The sequence below is a fragment of the Coffea eugenioides genome, chromosome 2 (assembly GCF_003713205.1).
Source record: "Coffea eugenioides isolate CCC68of chromosome 2, Ceug_1.0, whole genome shotgun sequence".
NCBI classification, from domain to species: Eukaryota; Viridiplantae; Streptophyta; class Magnoliopsida; order Gentianales; family Rubiaceae; genus Coffea; species Coffea eugenioides.
In genome coordinates this window covers 41,160,151-41,183,609 of record NC_040036.1, presented here as the reverse complement: position 1 = coordinate 41,183,609, position 23,459 = coordinate 41,160,151, and the positions used below count along the sequence as shown (strand labels likewise).

The following is a 23,459-nucleotide window of genomic DNA, read 5'->3' as shown; positions in this document are numbered from 1 at the left end:
CACTTTTGCATGATATTTCCCTATGTATATCCCCTATCCCTATGCATAAAACATAACATTTAGATTTGCATCTCACTTAAGGAAAATTGGAACTAGGTTAGATCATTTGCTTGATTAGATAGGAAATACCTCTTGAATATGAGATATGGACGAGTATGATTTTTTTTAGCCTTAACACACTCGTATTCCCTCTATCAAAAGGAAAATTGAGTCATGAATTTTAGCCTCACCGCACCTGGTATGATGCATTCCTTTAGATCATGTATATTTGTATAATTATTATTTTCTTTTCTTTTCTTCGAATCTCATATTTTTGCATATTCATGACCTCTTCAAAAAGTCACTCTTGGGCATCACAATTAATGTGATTTGTACCAATTAAGTTTTGAAGAGATATTCCGACCCCCCGATATCCTCATAGGGTTAGGTTTTGCATCCATATAGTGACATCCAAATGTGATAAATTCTTAAGTTAAATTAAGAAATTTGTTTACTAAATCATGCAACTAGCCTTGGCTAGATTTAAAGGGTGCTTTGGATTTTATCCTTGCGTTCCCTTTCTTCAAATGTGATTTTCGACCCCTTTTCTCTTAATTTTCGCAGATTTGAAGTCGTTTAAAAAGGGTTTTCTCTACTTTTTCTTTATAAATTCATTTTAGGTGACTTGGTACACCTTAACTCAATACCAAGTGGCAACTCCTATTTTTTAATTAAAAATCCTTTTTAAACTATTATCTTGGGTCAAAATCGTCGCCCTTTAAGTCCCATTTGGGCCTATTTTCTTTATTTATTTTCTAAAAATCAAAAACTCCTTTTTACTCAAAATAAATCAAAAATCATTTTCAATCAAAATTAAATCAAAAATCATTTTTTATAAAACCCGTGATTTTATTTTTCATTAAAAAAGGGGCGCGACAGTAATAGATAGGGTTGATAGGATTTTTTATTTCCCCATTTTAGATTGTAGTTAGATTCTCTACTGTAATAGATAGGTTTTTGCGTGTTTATATGGCTTATGTGTTATGTGTTTTATCCGCTTTTCTTAGAATTTTTGCATCTAGATATTATGCTTATGTGTTACGTGCTACGTGCTCTTATGTGCTTAACTGCTTTAATGTATGCCTTATTTGTTTTACTATATATCATGAATGCATGACGTCACCACACTAGTCTAACGCTAGTTGTGACTTCTCCCTCCACTTACTTGCTAGCCCAACGCTAGTAAGGATTTTTAGAAATGGATTAGTCCAACGCTAGACCCTTAGATCGTTCATGTGTTAGATTTATTTTTGTGTGACATTCATTACATTTTCATGCATATTCTTATTTTAGGATCTTTTCTCATTTGCATGATATTTCCTATTATATTATCCCCTACCCTCTATATGTGTTAATCATATCATTTAGAATTGCACCTCATTTAAGAAATTATAAAAAATAAGTTTGTTCATTTGCTTGTCTAGATTAGGAGCATTACTCTTTGAACATGGGAAATGAGCGATTATAACTTTTTTAGTTTAAATATCTCATTAATCCCTGTATAAGAAAATTATGTCATGAGTTATTGCCTCCCGTACCCATTATACTGCATTCTTTTTCCTTTGCTCACATATACCTATGTATATAATTTAATTTTCTTTTCTTTTCTTTTAATTTCATCATTCGCATACTCGTGACCCCCTTCAAAAAATTATTTTGACCTTCACAATTAATGCGATTGGTATCAATTAAACTCTTGAATGGATATTTTGCCCATTTTGATACCTTCTATAAATTTAGATTTACATCCATGTAAGAATCATCTTAACGTGATAAATTTAAGGGTTAGATTAGGAAAATTTTGACTAAATCTCGCAACTAACTTAGACTAGTTTGAAAGGGTGCCTTAGGTTTGAGTTAATCGAACATTTGCTTTCCCTTTCTTCAACCGTGACTCTCGAACTCATTTTCTCTTGTTTTCAAAAATCTAGAGTTGTCGAAAGGGTTTTATTTTATTTTATTTTTAAATTTTGTTAGAAAAATATTTTGGGTGACTTGGTGCACCCAAACTCAATATCAAGTGACGACTCCTATTTTCCTTAAAACCCTTTTTAGACTAAATTTTGGATCCAAACTGTCGCATTCTTTAAAGTCCCATTTTAAGCCCTTTTTCTTTATTTATTCTCCAAAATTAAAAACGCATTTTTTCACTCACCTTTTAATAAAAATTCATTTCTTTTGTAAATGCCTAAATCTTATCTTTCGAAAAATGGGATGCGTAACTTAAAAAAAAAAAAAGTTTGGAGTTTGGAGGAAGTCAGGAGAATCGAAAATAGAGATGCAAACTTGATAAGAAGCAAAAAATGAGATGAAGGTGAGTGGTTGTGGCATTTGATAATTAGTTTTTAGGGTTAAAGAAAAACAATTCTTTTTTTAATTTTTTCAATTTAGTAGACAAAAACAAAAGATGGAAGAAAACTTCAATAAATTAAATCTAAAGAAGTTGGATTAAAGAGGGGGTGACAAAAGAACAGAGGAGAGAGAGAGAGAGAGTTGAAAACTAGAAAAAAAGAATTATGAGAGGATGAGATTTTGTAGGGAAAATGGAGGAAAGAAAGATGGAGGTTTGTTATATATAAATGTGTTATCATAAGAAATTAATTGGACGTGATGGTGCAATGGTTACTATGCTGGACTTCAATAGCAAAGGTCCCAAATTCGATCCTTAGCTGCATTTTGCAAAACTTAAAAAAATATTGAAGGGAAAATTGAAAAATTGGGAATCACCGGTTCGACCAAGTTTACCAATCTTGACCAGTTATTTGACACTTTCAACTTTGATATAGAATCAGACCGGTGTCATTGCCGGTTCGCTGTTCAACGGGTCTAACTGGCCGGTCCGGTCTAGTTTTCAAAACATTGGTTAGGTGCCGCCTTCTCTTCTCTCACTCACTCTCCATTTATTCCCTTTTTTCACGTAACTCTCTCTATAGTCTTTTCTTTATTCTTCTCTCACACTTAGGACTTAGGAATGTGTAAAATCGAAAAATTTCAATTTATCTACTGAATTCAAAATTTTCGAAATCGGTAAATCAGAATTCGGAATAAAATTTGAAATTTTCGTTTTCGAAATTACGAATTTGGTTCGAATTCAATAATGGGGTTTTTTGAAATTGAAATTTTTTATTTCGATTTCAAATTATATATGCATATTATATGTAATATAAAATTTATATATTATAATAATATATCTAACTAATAATTATATTGTTTAACAATACAATAATAAGTCTTATTAAGTTCATTGTATATTATATATGTATATTATATGTAATATAAAATTTATATATTATAATAATATATCTAACTAATAATTATATTGTTTAACAATACAATAACAAGTCTTATTAAGTTCATTGTATTTTATGTTATAATTATAAACATCTATTATACAAAAGTTAGCATTTAGTTCAGCAAAATTTTTATATAATTATAATAAAATTAGAAATACAAAACAAAACTTCAGAAGGACAAAAAAGCAAAACCTGCTTTTTGTGATGTGATGTATATGAGATAAAAAGGTAATTGGAAAGATAAAAAAGTGTATTGAAAATTGTAATGGTGATGTAAGCAAATAAATTTTGGTAAATAATATGCTGTCCAAACACACTTGTCTCTAAGGATCTGTTTGTTTGGAAGGAAAATCTTTTCTAGGAAAACATTTTCTATATTTTCGGTTGTTTGATTATTAATTAATTTGGGAAAACAATTTCTGACAGAAAATAAGTTACACCCATGGGGTGAAAATAACTTCCTGATCTAACAATGTGAAGTTATTTTCCTCAGCTTCTTTTCACAGCCTCGCAAGGGAAAATAACTACTCCGGCATATCTCCCTCTCTCTCTCTCTCTCATTTTTTTTTTCCTTTCATTCCCGAAGAACCCCATTCCCGCTTCCTCCGGCGTCAGTCCTCGGTGGCGATCACCTCCTCCGGCGACACTATCTTGGCGGCTACCACCACATAATCTATATACTCACAAGCAATCATCCAGGCGTATCTAATCTGGCCTTCTCCCTCTCTCTGGAAAACTTGTCGCAGGCGTATCCCCTAATCACTATCGGATCTCCCAAATTTCGCGTCATTCCAGCAAGCCCTAGCTCGGATCATCGGAATTTTGTAGCTGTAACCGATTACAATTGCTGCCAATTCGAATTGAGGATCGAAATCTACATACCTTCCACATACGTTTACGTCTACCCATTGCCGAGCCGCGTATGCGTATGAAAAGAACCTGATCGACTCACATAATTCAGGCTCAGGTAATGGATGCTGACAATCCTTTTGTATTTCCTTTTTTTAATAAATATTTTTTCTTCGACTCAGTCCTGCATCTTTTTGGTTTTAATGCTGTTATGATCTGTCTGAAGTGAAATAAAACTAGTTATCGTTGTATAAACTGAAAATTAACATTCCTCGCCGCTGGATTTTGTTTTCTGCTTCAAATCGACTGATTCAATTCAAAGGATCGCTTTGCCATTGTTCTTATTTAATGTTATTTTATCTTAATTTTAAAAAAATACTTGAGAAGAGGGCTATTCTGGCATTGTTGTTAAAGTTTTACAGAAATAACGTTTGTAGGTCATTTGTCTTGTAGGATAGAGTTCCAGAAGAAAAATGGTGAAATTGACTATGATTTCTCGTGTTACTGATGGCTTTCCTTTAGTGGAGGGGCTGGATGATGGCCGAGATATAGAGAATGGGCAAGGAAAAGAGACACAATTGCACATGCTATATATGTAGATTACATGCAAAGAAGACAAATTAGATAATCTAGATAGTGGTTGTAGTTTATTTTTTAGTTTAGTTTAGTTTCATGATAATGCTGGTTCGTTGGATGCCATGTAAGGTTGTCTTTGGCTCTATATGAGTGATTTATCTATGTAGAGCTCTCGGCATTCTGCCTGCATATATATGAATAAATCTACCTGATCATTGAAAGATTGCAGAAATTTTACAACCCTGATTGTGATTATTTTCATTTTTCGCTTTGGATGAATGACTTGAAGCTCTTAGAAACTCTTACAGTGTTGACAAGAAGCTCTTAGAAACACAGGATCATCAAACTGCAGCAGACATAACAGTTTCAATTCAGTTTGAGGTTGGTGATTTTTGGCATATATGTTTTTCTAAGTTTTTGAGTAGTAAGGGTCATTTAGGTCTGCAAAGATTAGAACATGCATTTTGGCCAGCAGAGATGTTGTCACTGTGAAATGGTGGTACAATTGTTTAACTACTCTTGAACATGAAGTGAATTGAGCTTTGCTAGATTCCAATATTTATCTGCTAGGATAGAATTCACAATTTTCTATATTTTCGGTTGTTTGGTTGTCAATTAATTTGGGAAAATAATTTCTGACAGAAAATAAGTTACACCCATGGGGGGAAAATAACTTCCTGATTTTGTATTGTAGTAAAAAGCTAAGACTATTGAGAATTTTGCTACAATCTGGTTTCCACTTGCTGGTCATCAGATTATAAGAGCAGCTGCTTATTCCATGGTACATGGGTTTAGTATGCAATTTGAAGTGCATGTAACTGAATTTTGTTTTCTTTAGGAAGAAGTTATTGGACAATTTTTGCTTATGGCCTTTAACAGATATGGTGTGGCATTATGAGGTCCAATCTAAGATCTGCAATAGTCGCATGCATTGCTGTTTTGGGAGGGGGTTGCATCTTAACAGGCTCTGGCACAGGTTTACATGGAAAATCCTCTATCCGTTAGTCTCTTGGCTAGTTCTAGGCTGGGAGATATATGGCCATAAGCCAGTCATGGAAACATGAGAACCTTGAGCTGAGAAGTAACAGCAACTGGCTCTGTACCCACAAATCCTCTGTTTTCGGCAAGTGCTTTGTGTCTTGCGTTCAGTGTTTTGGTTTTTGGGAGGGGGAGGGGTGGGCTATGAATTTTCTAACCGAGTTTGCTGTTATCTGTCAAATACTCATATGCTTGACCTTGGACTTTGCTAATCGAAAGATTCATTGGTCGGCAGCAAGAATTAACAAATTATGAATAAATCCAAGATTCCATTAATAATTCCATTTAAGAATTCATGGTATAATATGAATAAATATTTTATAAAAATGATAATATGATTATAATGGATAGAAACTAAAATTAGTTTGTAATGAAATGAATGTTTTGAGAGTAGAAAAATATTTGCAACATATCAATAAATATATCAGAAAATATTTTCATTGACAAACCAAACACCGGAAAATTATGAAAAAAGGAATTTGGAAAATATTTTCACTTAATAACCAAACACTGGAAAATTATGGGGAAGGAAGTGATTTTCCAGGAAAATAACTTCGATGGAAAATATTTTCCTAGGGAAAATAGGAAAATATTTTCAGTCCAACCAAACGGACCCTAAATCTCATCGGCTCACTGGTAGTCTACTGCCGTCCTAGTTTCCACTTTCCTCCGCTGCTTCCAGCTGAGAAGGAGCTTCATCTTTTCTCGGCCTTCATCTTCTCTCTCTCACTCTCAGCCTTCATCTTCAAGCCATCATCAGCTAGCCATCTTCAGCCTTCATCTTCAAGGTTTGTTCACATATTGAAGAAATTTCGGTACAGACGTACAGTTTATAGGGAGTGCATTCATTTTACTTAATCTTTTCTCGGCTATTAATCTGTGTTTCTAGTTTATTTCTTTTAGGCATTTCATCGAACAGCTTCTGCATATGTATTTTTTATTAAATTGTTGTTGGGATCATGGTAAAGTTTCCATTTTTATGGGATTGTTGTGACTTGTGAGTATTCCAGTAGTTGCGAAATTTACCTACGACTATTTAACTGGTGAGTGAATGTTAAGTCACTAGTTATGATTAGATTGTGACAAATGGTTGTATTTCATTCTCATATGACAGTGGCTATGACTTGTGAGAAGTTGTTTTAAATGGTTTAGTTTATATCCATGTTTCTATGTTTCAAATCAAGTAAAGGAAAAAAAAAAGGGTTCCCCGGTGAAATCGGAAATTACCGAATTCCAAATTGAATTCGGAATCGAACTTGAATTCGGAATTGATGAAATCAAAATCGAATTCGATCGGTTTTCCTGATGTCAAAATTTCAAAAAATTCCGAATTCAAAGTTCCGAATTACCGATTACGATTTCGATGCACATCCTTACTCCTAACTGAATTGTAAAAGGCATGTTTGTATGGAAACTAGGAAGAATTAAACTCCATCTCTATAAGTCTTGACTTAAACTGAGTTTTTTCCCTTTTTTTCGTATTTTTTTGGGTATCCAACCGTCCTAATCCTACGTCTTGCCCTCGCAGTTTTCCCATATTTTTGTTCTTCCCCCATCTCCAGTTCTCCTATTTTACTTCCCACTTGTCTCTTCCAATCTCGACTTAAACATTGCCCTTTATAGAGCTTCTCTTCATGTACGCTAGTTTTTGTTAATAAAATTCTTGAATTTTGTATTCTAATCATCATCTTATCTGTACTTGTTATTTGTACAATTTTATTCTGTCAATTCCATCTATCAGATTTCTTTGGGTTGACTAGATGTTGTTTTTGAGGCTTTACCAAGATGGCTTCTTGATTAATATATAATTCAGTTTGATTAATTTCGATTATTTATAGTGTTATTGTCCTCATAATGCTGTTTATTCTGTAAAATTTTGATTTCTTGAATAATCTCGGGTGTATTTGTGTTCCATGTAAAGGAAAAAGGAAACAGAAAAATGGAGAATGCATAAGTCTTTGAGTAAAAATTTTCCTGAAGATTTTTTTTTGGTTGGGGGGGGGGGGGTTGGGTTGTCTGGCCCTATTTAAGTATTTTGAATCTATACTCTTAGCAGAAACAAGGATAGAAATTAGATGTATAAGATGTCTGATTCCCCATAGAGTTCTGGTAAGGCGTGCAAAGTCAAATGAGAGTAGGGGGATTGTGGCTACAAAAATTGGCATATGCATTTAGGTCTCCATTGCAGGGGCGTCGGAGTATTCCTTGTCTTGCATATCTGAGCTTACAGTGGAATTTTAATTGAGAATTTGAATGTCATATGGATTATCAAAGAGTTTTAAATGAAGGAAAATAGCGTTCATTCTTATTGGTGGAGAGAGATTTTTCTGAAAAGTGATGAGTCTGTAAGCTAGAAGCAGTACTTGCATATGCTTATAGCAAGTGAAGCACATTGGCATGGGATCATTATTTCCTTTCTCATGCCATTGCTTGCTGATTTTCCTCTTCTCCTCCCAACTTTTTTTTGCTTTTTGTTGTTTTGTGTTGTATGTAGATCAGCCACCTTTTCATTCAAAATTTCTTTTTTGGCATGTCTGTGCGTATCCTCAGAGTTTCTTGGCTTAACAGAACTATTCATGGTACTCATATATTTGGACTGTCTTCTCAACCTGATGATTGATATGCATTTTAGACTGGTTTCCTCCAATTATTCTCAATTTGTTTCAGGGAGATTTTTCTCAACATTCTGGATTCTTTTATATCTATAGATGGATTACCATGCAATAAAGGAATTCTCATGTTTTCTAAACCTAAAAAACGAGTTCTAGGTTGCAAATTTCTTGTTTTTTCTGAATAAAATGAAGGCAATAACGTTTGATCCGATAGCCAATTTGGCCTATTAGCTTGTGTAAGATATATTTACAATCATAAGTCTGATTCAAGATTGTGTATTACACACATTATTCCTTGTTGTTCATATTGGGCATTTTGAACTTCAGGAGTCATTTTGTCTGATTTTGTTTCTAAGTTTGTGCAATGGCAAATAGGTACATGGGGTATGTGTAGTTCTGAGAGAGTACTGCAACTCTAGTAGAGCATGATCGATAGTCTGTCCTAGGTTCTTCCTTTTTATATAGGTTTGATCAAGCCGAATTTCTTTGAGTTCTTACACTTTGTCTGTTCTGAGCTGACTTGGGATCACGCTTTGAGTCTAGGATACAAGACTTTCTGCAACCATGGATTTGTTGGACTTGATGCAGTTCCCTTGTTCTTGCCTTTCCAGCACCCACCATCTCCCCACCCCCCCCCCCCACCCCAAAAAAAAAAGAAAAGAAAAAGAGAGGATCCCTTCCTCCTTTGCTATAATTCTCTCTATCACTGTGCATGTTGGAGTTCAGATATTTTCCTAGAGATGCTGTTTTGCCCTGAATCTTCTGAAGTCTTGGTCCATCAAAAGTTCTCTTCATTTTTTGTATTGTTGTCTTTTTCATTTATGTGCTACTTTCTCCGCATCATGCCATTTCAATTATATTTAAGTCCCTTCCTCCCCACTCCACTCCCCTCCCCTCCCCTCCCCCCCACCCACACCCCCCGCACCCCCAAAAAAAAGTTGCATTCATTCCACTGTCTCGTTGGCAACCCTGATTTTCAATGTTACATGAAATTTTTAACATTTCACCTACTTGTTGAACAGATGGAAAGAAGCATAGCAGATGAGCTCTACTGTGATCTATTGAATGTGTCCAATATTCATTTAGATCCCAGGTCAAATGTTGATGGTGCAGTACATAATTCACATGGTATGTTTTTTACTCTGAGCATTTTTCTTCTGTTAGCTATTAGTCAATCTGTTCATGTATTCTGGAATTGAGAGCCACTTAATTAGTACAATCAATTCAAAACTCATGATAATCTATTGGTCTTGTGTTCTCAGAAAACAACCTAGGATTGAATGCTTTTGTTGTTTTAAGAAATGATCCATGATGGGGGGGAGGGATGGGTTGGGTTGTTCAGGGCCCAAAATTGTGCCCTCCCACTTACACTATAAATATTAAAAAAAAAGATCCATGATAATGTTTGTTGAAGGGTATTGTTAATGAAATCATTCCCGAATGACCTTAGTATGGTTACTAGGAAACAAGTAAATGAAACCTAAAAAGAGAGATGAGTGTTCCTTGTTTTCTTGCATTCTAATCTATCCAAATAGCAGTTTACATCATTGAACAGGTAGATAAAAAGTCCCATGATAAAGATATATTTCATTAACTTCTTTGGTAAAAGTGTTAGTTTTGTCTTATACGGGATATGAAGTACAGTCCCTTTGCATCCCAAAACGTGGGCCAGTTCTACTCCTGCACCTGCTGGAATCCAATTATTCTTTCTTGAAGTTCAGTTTCAGCCTTGAAATTGCTAATACCTCATAGGAACTTGTCTAAACTATGTAACGTGTTCTCCTCCTGCTTCTTAAAACATTAGTGTCATATGCAGTGACTATGCGAGATACTGCTGCACCTTCATGATCTCTTTCTATATTGGGCATTACTGCACCTCTATCCATTCTTAAATTTTCTGGGGAAACCTTTATATGTCCTTTCTTTGATAGTTTGAATCAATTTGACTAGTGATCAATTGACTATACCAGCAAAAGTTACGCTTGACCTGCTTAATTAATTACTCTATCTACTTCTAACCCCATTTTTTTCATTTATGTAAGAAACATAGTGGCCAAGCATAGGCATTCTGAAAGTCTAGTTCAAATAGCGCACCTTTCTCATTCTTGCCTATCGAGAATCTACTTTTCTAATCAATCGAATTGCATCTAGTATCTGCCTTCACTCATGAAGATGTTTTGAAAGTAGGAATTTCCACTCTCCTGCAACCTCTCACCCACATACTTCGAGTGCATGCTATTATCCTTCGATGCTGTTAACTGGTCTTGGGGCCTAGTAGTTCTTTTTATACAAAGATGAATGCTATTTGGGAGTCGCTTTAATAGTTTTTTAGAAGGCATTTTCTTTAGAAAACTTCTGATATTTCTGTTATATTTTCCATCAACCTCCCAGGAATTCTGAAAAAAGGCAATAGAAACAATGACACGGTCGTGCTTTCTGTATCATCAGAGCTTCCTATAGATTCAAATTTATTCTTATCTGGAAATAGTCCACTTTTGCATTTTGGTGTCGATAGGAATCATATTGCCGTCAGATATGTGTTATAGGTCAAATGATATGCTAAACCCTTGAATGGTTCTTATGTGAAGGACTCAAACAAAACCAGCAGACCCTATCTTTTTAAAAAGCTTACTCCTTGATGTGCTTGATTCCAGTTCCATTTTTCCAGTAGAATTCCTTCTTCTTGTTGCATAATCTTGACAGTAGTATGGTTCTGAAGCAATACTAGTAGGATGACATATTACAGTGGAGCCGGATTTCCTATAAAAGTAACTGTCTTATTTTTATCTCTGTGGTATTTATGCTTTAAAAATTGGTGGACACTGTTGAGTTGTTGAAAAAACTAGAAGAGAATTCATGTACCTCGAGTTTGCAAAACTATGCTAAAGCTTGGAGCTTAATCTGGTTTATTTGATTTTTCAAGCGCATGGTTCATTAGTATTTTCTTTGGACTGCGGGATAGGTCATGGCTGTGCTTGGGTCTGTAAAAGCGTCATGCATTTGGTGCTTATATTTCAGGTTACGAGTTGAATATGTTTTTGTTTGATTAGTATTTTGCATGAGCAGACAAATTAGTAAGGATTTAAATATAATAGTTGGTGGAGGTTAAAGATGATTGAACAGTTCCCATGGTTTGATTGATTCGCCATTTCGATGGATATATTAACTCTTCTAAAGAGTTAATATGGTTCATGCTATAGTCCGTTATCAGATTCATCTTTAGGAGCTAAGCATGATAAATAGACAAGATCAAACTCTTGTGGTTGGAACTTTTGTTGTTTCAGGGATGTGCAGTTTGCTGAACCATTGAGTTTTGCTGGTGCGTGAAATCCTATTTTTCAATTGTGAGAGCAGATATAATATCAAACTAAGTTCTCATTGTCGAAGCCCTTGAAAATTAGTGTTTTTTAAAAACACCACACTTACCTTCAGGCTGCATTGCCTTTGTTTACTTGGTGGTCCTACCCTTATATAAAGATGCTTGAAAGTTGAGATGCCATCACCATCAGGTTAGGCAGGATCATTATGGTTGGTAATTGTGGTTTTGGGGCTTTTGTTGCGCTACAAGGTTCTGTGATGCAGGAAATAGTGGCAACTGCTAAGGATAAAGATTAACGAGGAGAGAACACATTAATCTACAAGAAAAGGAGGATTAGTCAACCCAGGAGAGCTTAATTTGATACCTGAATCACATGATGAGGAAAACGTATTGCTGCAGTACACAAATATGTCCATTAACTGGGGGGCTATAGAATCTAATGTTGCCCTAGATTGTGAAAAGTCCAAATAACTTTTTTAAAAAATTCCTGCCTAGTGGTCCAACTGTTAAGACTGGCAATTCTAAATAGCTACTGCAGCACTTAAGTAAGCAGCACTTAAGTAAACCCCTGAGGAGAACTTCTTGTCTAAATAAAATCAAATTAATTGCTTATCAATTAATAGTGCATCAATGTGTTCTGTGAGCCTGACATTTTATCAGTGTCTAATTTCAGATAGTGATGGGGATGAACTATGGTATGATGATGGAGCTTTACCCTATGAGACAGACAAAGTTGAAAAAGCATTTGATATGGAAAGGGAGTGGCAGAGGAGGCGCGAGCAATTTCATACAGTATCCTTGTTCTAATTGGCACGTTAGCAAGTTTGTGATTGTGCCTCATTTAATGCTGATAGAGCCTGATAACCGAAACTCCTAAAATAATAATCATGTGGGAAGTCTGTTCATGACTTTAAATAAGAATATCAGAATAGGTGCATGGAGGTAAGAATATTTATGTGTGTTCTATTTTTTTTTAATAGATAATAAATATTTGTCAATCCTGATGAACTATCAGATTGGATATCGTGACGGTCTGGTAGCTGGAAAAGAAGCATCTGCTCAAGAGGGATTTAACATAGGCTTTAAGGAATCTGTATTTGTTGGCCAAGCATGGGGTCTTGTCAGAGGCGTTACCAGGTAAATATAATAAGACAGAAATTATTGAACTTTTACTCCACTGCTTTTAGAGGTCTTGGGTTCAAATCCTCCTTCCCAGCCACCATCCCTCCCCCCGCGCGAACTTGTTAAATCCCACCCCTCCCCTGCTTTTGCTTTTAAGTTCCCTTCCACCACTTTTAACATCCCAATTCTTTTTCTTCCTCCCGAACGAAAGTCTCCTAGAACTAACAATTTTCCTTCCATCTCTTGACGAAGTGCTTGGGTTTGTCTTCCTGATGGGGTAAAAGAGGGGTTGGTTGAAACAGAGGAGAAAAGAAACAAGTTGCGGCAGTTGCATGAATCAGTGCGTGGTATTTCGGCAACAGATGCACTTAAGTTGTTCCATGATCACCTTAATAACAATTTGATGGAGCATGGGGAGAATGCAGAAACCGGTTCCAATACAGGAGATTTGCGTGCCCAATGTTCTGGTGCTAATGTTATTGAACATTATGTCCGGGAGTTTAACTTGCTTCTTGTTCAATGTTCTGCAATGGATGTGCACCTAGAATGACTTAAAATTGTCATGTAATGCGTGGAATATGCTTAGGTGTATTTGCATCCAAAGGAAATATATTTGGCGTCTTTTGGATAGCGCCGCAAAACTAGGCATCTGTCAGATATACCATTTCTGTTTTGAAAGGTTTCTCATCTGCCTATATTGAGCCTGGACGTTGAAGCATTCCTTGCAAGCCAGCTGCTTGGGCAACATACATAGCTTGATTGACTCTGCTTGATCTCAATAGTTGAATCGTGTATTCTTCTTGGCACCCTTGAAAGTCTGTGAACTTTGACAATGCCACTTTTGTAACTGGAGCTTTTATGGTTAGTATTTTTGCATAGTAAATTTTGTTTTTGGAGATAAATGAAAAACATATTTTTTAGGGTTAGTTACACTTTACTCCTCAAGCTTTTACCTGAAGTGTACTTTACCCCTCCCGAACGAAAGTAATGGGCACTTACCTCCTTTGAAAAATTCCCCTGTACAAAAATATACAAATACATGATGTGGATTTTTCCTTTAACAAAAATGCCCTCCTTGAGAGGGTATCTCTGACGTTATTATTTTTTATTTTATTTCTATTACTGTTTTTACTCCTTTCGTTCTGCTTCTGACTAAAAAGATGTTTGTAGATGTAAATATTTTTGCCGTTCAACTTATATAGCATTTCTCTTCGTTCTTTTCAGCTAAATGCACAAGGCAAAAAAAAAAAAAAATCAAATGTACTTTCCATTAGTTTTTGAGTGCTCAGTAGCCAAACAAGGTAAATTGAAAATTAGTATGCAAAATATTTTGTATGGTATAAATGTTTAATCAAGAATTGTGTCATTTAAGTAATGTGTAAAATTAAGTGTTTTTTTTTGTTGGTCACATAGGTCCGTTTGGCAAGTGAGTTTTTTAATGTTTGTCTAAAACTTTACTGTAACTTACCGTAGAAGTTGTTGAAAAAATTTTTGAAGTGTGTAAATTTTTGGATATTTTGAAGTGTGTAGTTTAAAAACTTTGAGTAGTTTTTGAACTTACTGTAGCTAATGTTGTTAAAAAAAACTTGTAACAGGCAAATTTGATCAAAAACTTGCTTGTCAAACAAAGTCATAGTCTGACACACGCACAGTTACTTATATATCAAATGTTTTTTGGTGAGTATATGATGTTTCGTAGTTTTTTGAAATTTTCATTTTATTAGAAAGATTCAGTTTTAAATACTTAAACGTTTTATTTACCCTAGAACTAGTAAGATTCAACCTTCTGACTCATTTACATATCCAAGCATTGAACTTATCACATTTCACTAGACGTTGCCAATTTATTACGTTTGTTTACTTTTTTTTGAATAATTTATTTGGTTGCTGAAAAAATCGAAACAAAATGAAAAGGGTCAGTTCATTCTCGGGATGAGTTTAATCGTACTTATGCTTGTTGAAATAGATATAAATGATAAATAAATTAGAAAAGGCAAAGTGGATGAGTTTTAGAGTATTCTTGGGGTCACTAGAAGAAATCAAAAGAGCAAGTAAATTCATGATAAATAAATAAGACCGCGGGGTAAAGTTGATAATTTCTGTTATATATTGGCCTGAAGTAGAAATTGATCATTTCTGTTCATGTTTCTTTCGCAGGAACAAGAGGCAAGGTAGTCTAGCGATGTAGTAATTGTTATGTGAAGTAGAAATTGTGAATTGCCATAAGATTCAGTTGTTGAATTTTTGGAAGACGCATAAACTACTCTTGCACATAAATAAAATGGTGAAATTACCTTCACCAACAACAAAAACACTGATAAGGCTGTTTAACACAACAAAAGTACCACACGAACTTCAAACAAATGGTCTCAACTTGAAGATTGACAGAATATCTTACAAGAAACGGTGATATATCATTAATATTCTGACCCAACAATTCAAGATATGAAGCTGCTGCTTCTCTGGTAAAGCTGGATCAATCAACTACTAGCTTCTTGGCGTAAACCTTCTTCAGTTGTCATCTCCCAGGAGTACGTATAATTGCAGATGTTTCTTCTCTGTTCACTGCATCTAGAATAAGAGAAATTGTCATACGTTAGCAGAATTTGAACTGTGAATGGATCTTTTATGAGTAAATTTCAGAGATGAATAAGTTATCAAAGCGAAAAAGTTTTAATCGTCACCAGAGTGGTATCAACTGCAAGCTTGAATTGATCTTGCATGACTGAATGAGAATGAGCTGTGACTCGGTTGGGTATCATATCTGGGTACTGGCATAACTGTTTCAAAAGCTTCAACAAGCAATGCAACCTTCTTCTTGCGCGCTGGACCAAGTTTGTTGACCGCCTTTTGAATAGCATAATCCAGCATCCATTCGTCTGCATTTCTCCTTTCATCGATTGTTTGATGCTTGAGATCAACCTTCTCTGCTTCCGGGTCAGGCTCCAGTGGCAGAAAATTTGGTGCTTTTGGATTGAATTCTTTCAATTCCTGGTTCTCTTCAGTAGATCTTTTGCATCCAGTTCTCCAGCTCCTCCTTTTGCATGTTTCAGCCAATTCTTGACATGAAAGGCTTCTCTTACAGTCATTTTGTGTAGCGCCACATGCATTCTTGGGTGTGGGGTTTGCTTTTTCTCCTCCTAAATCAGCAGATGCTATCGTTTTGAAGTTCCCAGCTTCATTTTCTTCCAAGCAATTTAGATTTTCGCAACCACTGCTTATGGAGTTGTCATGAGCTGATTGATCTGGAGCTCCTTTTGTTAGTTCCATATTTGCCAAAGTTCGATCTGATTTTCCACCAATTCGAATGTCCTCCAGGTTATTGTCCTTGCAATCCTTTGCTGACATGTCCCCGGTGGCCTCAGCTGAACTATGCAGAGAAATGCAAATTTCAATCTTGGTAGGTGCTTTAAAAGGATCACCTTGCTCATTCTCTTCCATCCCATCTTCACAACTTTCTTCAATCATATCATGAAAATCTTGCGAATCTGGGCCCCGTACCTGTTCGGCTTCAACATCATTCTGCACAATTCCATCCTTGAGATAATCAATGAGATCCTGTGTCTTGATAGGCTCGAAAGATTCATCTTTAAACTGAAGACCTAATTCATCATGACTTCCATCATCAAGCTCTTCAATATAATCCTCTGCCCAATAATCTGAAAATGAACTTGCTTTAGAGCTCACACTTTCTTTATCAATGGATTCTTCATCAGATGATTGTTTCAGGATCGTACCTGCCTGAATTTCCCCAAAGCACCTATTTGTAATAGCTGATTTGAAAATGGATACTTCAGGAATTATACAGCTTCCAAACTCAGGTGAATCTCCTCCTAAATCAGAATCTTGGATGCTTTGCAGTGAACTGTCGGGTTCATAATCAAGATCCATAGTTGAGTAACTCTCTGCCTCACAATAATCAGCCACTTCAATGACTGATGAAGCAGCATCAATGATTTTGTTGCTATCATCATGAGAATCCATCTCAGAGAAAGGGGATTCATCTGATGGTATTGCAAGCACTTGTATGTTGTCAACTTGTGTTGGTGTTTCACCACCACTTGGTCTTCCCTCAACTGCAGGCCTGATATGGTTGAGAGAAGAATCAGTGATATCAACTTTAGTTTCCCTTCCTTTACCGTAAATCTGAACGAAGAAATCAGTTTGCTTTTCTTCTATGACTGGGCTACTCATTGAACTGTCCCATGGTTCTTGAGATGAAGATTTCTCATGGTTCTGCTCAACCTGAATTTCTTCCGTACTGCTGCTAACCGGCTTTGATCGTCGTGGGGAGAGACATCCCAGTTTGAAACTTCTTTGAGTATTCAGCAGGCGCCTTCTTGCAGACAAGAAGCTTTTTAATGGTGGTAAAGGAGGATGATGATGACCATTCAAAGAACAGTAAGTATAGGGGCAGACTTTCATGACAGAGGTTCCTTCTGCTTCTGTTGCTCCGGAACTAAGTGCAAGGTAAGCTGGAAATTTTGAGTCCTTCAAAGTTGAAGAACAGGTTGTTCTCTGAACATTTAGATTTTCACTTAGGACAAGAGGGGAGCATTTTTTGGCTGAAGCTCTTGCTGGTTTAAAACTAGTTGTTTTTGTTAGTGTCCTAACTAGTTTTGAACTGGATGTCCTACCTAAAACTCTTGCTGCCTTGTGAACAGAACCTGAGCTCATTTTTGAGCTATTTGAATCCTTCCTGCCTGAGCTTTGACTATCAAAGAGAGTTTGAAGGTTCCTGGAACTCACCTGAGAACGTTCTTTCCTTGCATCAGAACTGGTAGTTGCCTTCATATAGTTTGGTGTTGTTTCTGATGTTTTGACCGGGGACTTCTGTGGGGATGCAGAGGTGTTTGGAAATACTGGAGGTGGTGGTGGCTTTCCAGGCTGAGGTACTTGCCTTCTCATATTTGGCGAACCAAGGCGTTCAAGATCAGAAAGCTTGATTGGTCTTGATTTCTTCATTTTCTTCTTCAAATCAGCTCCTTTGTTTTTGGCATCCTGATGCTGCAGAGTTGATGGTTTGAGGTTCACCAACAGCTTGTTGGATTTATCCTGATCAGCATGGATACCAAGCTTGTTGCTCACCTTTCTTTGCACCATCTTTAGAGGAAATCTCAAAGCAGAAACATGAGTTTTGATAGATTTCAAGGGAATTTTTTCTTCCCCTTGAGACGGAGATTTCTGCCTCCAGAAGAAAAGAAAACGGGTTCCCTTTTGGTTTTCTGTTGTCAGCAGAACATGAATAGAGACATCTTGAAATCCCAACAACTGGAGATTCCAAGTCTGCTGGTTTACTGTGGGTGGCTTTTCTTTAGGTGTATTTCCAAGTTGTTTTCTCTGGCTTGGCCTGTGAAATTTGAACAAGTTTGAGATAAGTTTATGATGGAGACCTGGACTATAAGAAAATGTTGGGGTCCTTTCTTAATGAGCATTTTCAGGATTAAATTGTTGTCCTAGATGACGAGAAAACTGTACATTTGGCACTGTCTCAATCTTCATTGCTTAAGCACTCATTAAATTAAATATTATTACCTAGCCCCATAGAAGCAATTGCATTAAAAAGTAGTACCTTTACCCTGCGTGCGGATCTGTCTAAGGAAATCTATTGGACACTCGTTAAAATATGTTTCACATACTAAATTTTTAGAAAGGTAAGATTAATTAAAAAATATATATAAATATAAGAAAGAGTAATAATTGTTAATATATATATATACATGATAGGTTACGTGAAATTGACGCCCACTAAAAAAACTCATATATAAAAAGATTCCAATGTATATGAACATATGAAGAAAGGTATTGGATGGCAGTTAGAAATAAAGTTGATGGCTTGACACTAAACCAACTCCATTAATTTGTGAGTTAGAATCTTATCCCAGTAAGGAGTTAATAATTAGGGGTAAAATTGTGTGTATTCTTTACAAGGTAATGATGGCTGAAACATTTGATGAAAGCTTGCACCCAGTAAGTAGTTAAATACTGTTTCATTGTTTGTTGGGTTCAATTTCCAGGGTATGATTGTGTTTCTTCTAAACTGAAACCAAAGAGCAACAAGAATACCTTAGAAGTTCATGTAACAAGAATGACTTAACTGAAATGATAATGATTCATGTTATCTTTAATCTTTCTATGGATTATTGCCAAATTGCTAATCACTTGATTAAGAGAAAAGCGAAAAGATTATTTATGGGGGTTAAAAGTACTACTTAGTACGTAATGCTGTGAAATGTTATTATCAAATCAAGAATTATTAATTTAGGTGAAACATCTAGCCCCACTAAGCCACATATAGAAAGATTACATCAATTTATTGAACATAATCAAAATTCGATTTATAGTAAGACTATCATGTAAATATATACAGTCATATTTATTCTCTGGCATTTAAACATTTCCTTCGTATAACTTCAACTTTTCAAAAAAAATAGTATTTTATAACATCTCTAAACGAGATAAACTCGGAAAAATTTTCTAAATAAAAAAAAAAGAAAGGAAGAAAGAACTTTTTTCTTTTTTATTTTCGGAAAACACGAACTATGTCTATTATGCCCATATAAAAAGAAAAAAAGAAAGCAAAAAGAAAAGTAAAAAAAGAATATGCAGAGGACAAAGTTTGTATTCTGTGGTACATTGTTGATCATAGACCGACTAGACCGACTAGCCAAAGTGGTTGGTCTAACGTGTGCAGTGCTTTTCCAAAAGTCTGATATCATGGTCGGCCAAAAAGGGGTCGGCTGTAGGACCTACAGGAGCGTCCGGGTGCAGTAAATCATACGCTCCTCCTTAATCTTAATGCCATTTTTTTTTTTGAAAAGTATGTGGTTTGCCATTTGGAAAAAGGAAAAAAGTTTGAGCACTAACTCGTGTCTTGTAAATTGCAATTGAGGTCCTTCACCCGTGTAAACTGGAAAAGTGAAAGCATATTTTTCTCATAAAATTGCATCCATTTTACAAATTTTTACTAATTATTTGTGATTAATTACTACTTTTAATCTACTTAAAAGGTTACAGGTTATTTGGAATGACTGTCAATGCAACCGTTTAATTCCTCCCCCTCCATAGATCACAATCGACTGGGACAGTTTGACCCCTCGGCATGCCCTAAGCGCAAGGAAGGTATAACTGAATTTCGCCATCGGAATTGATGTCTCACGGCCCACGGATAGTGAGCCAAAAGTACAAGGTTTTAACAAAGTAGTTTTCAATCTCACATATGGAACTTCGAAACTTAGGCCTTGTTTGGATTGCCGTTTTTCGTGATCACATTTCCCTATTATCTTTTTCCTTCACATACATCAAATCGCTACAGTAATTTTTCCATGAAAAATGCAATCCAAACACAACCTTAGAATTTATTTGAAATTTGTAAATTTTTTCGGTTGTAAAGAACAAATTCTTTCTAGAATAAACTCTTCTTGACTTGTGAAGCTCAGTAAGAAAACAATTAATTCAATGTCAGCCAAAGGATTAGAAAAATAAAAGAATTATCATTCTACTTCTCCCATACAGTAGCATCTATAGTTGAAAAAGGTTGTAAATATTTATTTAACTAAGTAATATTATCATTCTCTCTAAAACTTTTTTCTCTCCCTTCTCTCTAGGACGCTTCCAATCAAGATTTTCTTCATCTCTCCAATGGGAGAGAGACCAAATCTGATCTTTCCGCATGGGAGGAAATTCTCTTTATAGTTTTTAGTTTCTCTTATTTGAATAAATTCTCTTCTAAAATTCCTAATGAGAGATTCTTCTCTTCTAAGATTTCCTAATGAGAGTTTCTTCTCTTCTAAATTATTTTAATAAGAGTTTTATGCTCTTATGAGTTTTTTCCTTGTGAGAGTTTTTCATGCTTTTATCTTTGTGAAATTTGAGATTTTATAAATTTAGAATCTAGTTTCTCAGAACTGCAATTTCTTCATTATTGTCAAATTTAAATTTCTTTTTGAACTTGAATCAGTTTTAATCAGATCTGATTGTTAGCAAACATATACTGATGTACTGGGTTACAGTGATTCATCCAAATAGAAAATATATAGGAGTATAAATATTATCTTTATTTGTATTATTTTCTTAGATATGCTATATCAATATTATTTTTATTTGTATTTTTTTTAGATATGTTATATCTATTGATATCAGATCTATATGTATGTGTCTCATGTTTGTGGACTCTTTTTCTGTGGCGGATCTTCTTTCTTCTCTTATATATATCCAAAAGGTTTTGGTGTAGTGGTGAAATTTGAGATCTTAGAAAGTTTTTGGTCCAAAAACTTCCTCCTCACTCCCATTTCTTAAATCCCATGCTAAAGTTTAAAATCTCAAAATTTAGAGATTTTGGATTCAAATTCTCCTCCGTCCATTCCTTTCTTTAAATTCCATCCTTCCATTGCTTAAAAATTAACAATATGGATCCATTGCTATGGATTACGTGTTCCATCTCTTAAATCCCATCTTTTCACTTGTTTAAAAATTAACGATATCGATCCATTACAATGGATTGCGTGTCCTAGGTTTTCTCGGATAGGGACGCGACCGACGATAAGATATCAAATGAGAAAAGAACGTTTATTATAATAATAAGAATTGATGTCCAATATTTCTCATTCATGATAACATCAATTCATCTAATTTAGAGAAGGGATTCAGTTGGGGTATCCATGAATTGACTGGCCTTGAAGCATTTTTTAAAGGACTCATAATAAAGCAATTAAGAACCAGTATACCATACGAAAACTATTTGAAAGTTGTTCCACATTCACTTATTGAAGGTGAAAAATGATCAATATCTGATATTTTATCACTAAAATAAAGTCACAATTTTTTATCTCTTTTTTTTTTCCTTTTTTATTTTAACTTTTTTGAATGTAGCAAAGAGAAGGATAAGGATGTGTGGGAAGCAAAAAATGGGTAATTAGAAAGCATAGAAGATAGAATATTCGTTTTAAACAGATTAATGAATTAGTGGTAAGGACCCTATAAATCTTTCTTTGGATGTATTGTAGTCATTAAACTTTTACCTTTTTCATTTGAAACATTAACGTAAGATTTATATGGCTAAAAGATAGTCAATCACTCGAAACTTAGGAGTTATCATGTTTGTATATATCGATCAAACATAACTGTCATTGATTTAAAATGAATCAAGTACTTTAAACAAATTTCCAGTATACTAGCTATCGCAAACCGTCTATGAAACGTCTCTAAAGACCAATTATTCCAATCTTTTACTCTACTCTTTTCACAATATATATATATATATATATATATATATAATCTCTAGAGAGCTAAATTGACATGTTATGGAATTTGTGAAGCTTACTTGAGAAAAATGGAAGTTCAATTGCTCAAAAAAAAAAAAAGCAATTGAGGAAAAGGCTGGTGAATGGTGCTTAATACTGTGCAATTAATTAGAAGGAAAGGCATGGTAAACCTTTCAATACTTCCTTTCAATAATTTAGTGCACCTATATACAATCTTTTTTTTTTATACCATAAGTGAAAATGTTTGAATTTGAAATCTCTCACTTACATTCTCTTCTTGAGCCACCTGCCACATCCCTTCCTCTACACATACATGCAATCTTCTACTCGTTTGTCAACTTGGACAATGGACATTAGAACCTCAAATTTTTAATCTTTAACATGAAATCGGTAATTAATAATTTTTTTCTTTCCATTTTTCAATGGAGTTATTAGGTTTTTACCGGTTGTGATTCTTAATATTGACTTTTAGGAATCCAAATCGAACTAAAGTTACTAAACTGGACCACTAAAGGAAAAAATTTAGCGAAGGATACTTGAAACTTTTAGTTGAAGTACTTTCTTAGTTTCTTTCTGTGATTCAGCTGTCATTAAAGGAGAAGATGATGATATTTCACTATTGTCATAAAAACTGGCTTGCTTTTTTATAATTAAAAGTCAAATTGAGCTGTCTAATCGTCATTAGGTCAACAACCTTTACCTTTCAACTGCTTTAGTTGGGGCAGGCAATGGACCTCTATTTTTCCCCCCGTTAAAGCATGCTGATTAAGATAGAAGTGTACTTAGTTCACACGTGTCGTCAACTATGTGGCACTGATTGCGTGCCTTTTTATTTCTTCAAAGTTGATTTCATTTATTTAAGACAATAATTATGCATGGGATTACTTCATCATGCCAAAGATGTATGTCAAATCCACATGTCATTGCAACTATACGACAAAAAGTTAACTAAATAAATAAGTTTAGGATTTATTTCACTTTTCACCCTTCCATTATACTTGAATTTGCACTTTGGTCTCTAAACTTAAAATGAGATATTTTAGTCTCTGAAAATATAAAATGTGTCTCATTTTAAGACTATCTCACTTTAGTTCTTAAAGTATAAAAGCTATCCTGTTTCAATTTTTTAAAGTATGAAATCTAATATTTCAGTTATTAAAGTATAAAAGTTATCCTACTTAAATATGAATTTGTCTCAGTTTCTATTAATGATTTTACTTGAGTGAGACAAATTTAAAATTTTAAGAATTAAAATGTCCATTTTATAGTTTAGGCACTAAAATGAGAATTTATGTATAATTTAAGGGTGCAAAGTGGAATTAACCTTTAAATTTATCAGCAAATATCG

General features: G+C 34.7%; 2 protein-coding genes across 9 annotated transcripts in view; one reads left to right on the top strand and one right to left on the bottom strand.

The window, feature by feature from the left end:
- LOC113763606 (calmodulin binding protein PICBP-like) overlaps nucleotides 1–18,256 on the bottom strand; it is an 82,542-nt gene extending 64,286 nt beyond the window's left edge. Inside the window, exons 1-3 of one of the 5 annotated variants that reach the window (XM_027307469.1) lie at nucleotides 16,586–18,256; nucleotides 15,533–16,507; nucleotides 15,066–15,419 (exon numbers count right to left, since the gene is read on the bottom strand). In XM_027307469.1, the coding sequence (XP_027163270.1) occupies nucleotides 15,543–16,507; nucleotides 16,586–17,951 (2,331 nt within the window). In that variant the 5' untranslated portion in view covers nucleotides 17,952–18,256 and the 3' untranslated portion in view covers nucleotides 15,066–15,419; nucleotides 15,533–15,542. Of the gene's footprint in view, nucleotides 1–15,065; nucleotides 15,420–15,532 lie in introns of those variants that run through there. The other 4 variants (XM_027307467.1, XM_027307464.1, XM_027307466.1 and 1 more) reach the window with 4 other exon arrangements.
- LOC113763607 (protein YAE1-like) lies at nucleotides 3,919–13,774 on the top strand. 4 transcript variants are annotated; one of them, XM_027307473.1, is made up of 6 exons: nucleotides 3,919–4,299; nucleotides 5,047–5,138; nucleotides 9,430–9,535; nucleotides 12,400–12,518; nucleotides 12,742–12,863; nucleotides 13,101–13,774. In XM_027307473.1, the coding sequence occupies exons 3-6, from the start codon at nucleotides 9,430–9,432 to the stop codon at nucleotides 13,396–13,398; spliced, it is 645 nt and encodes a 214-aa protein (XP_027163274.1). In that variant the 5' UTR covers nucleotides 3,919–4,299; nucleotides 5,047–5,138; the 3' UTR covers nucleotides 13,399–13,774. The 4 variants fall into 4 exon arrangements, with proteins under 4 accessions (XP_027163274.1, XP_027163273.1, XP_027163271.1 ...); XM_027307472.1 differs by lacking the exon at nucleotides 5,047–5,138; XM_027307470.1 differs by lacking the exons at nucleotides 3,919–4,299; nucleotides 5,047–5,138 and adding an exon at nucleotides 6,453–6,583.
- Nucleotides 18,257–23,459: the final 5,203 nt, after the last annotated feature.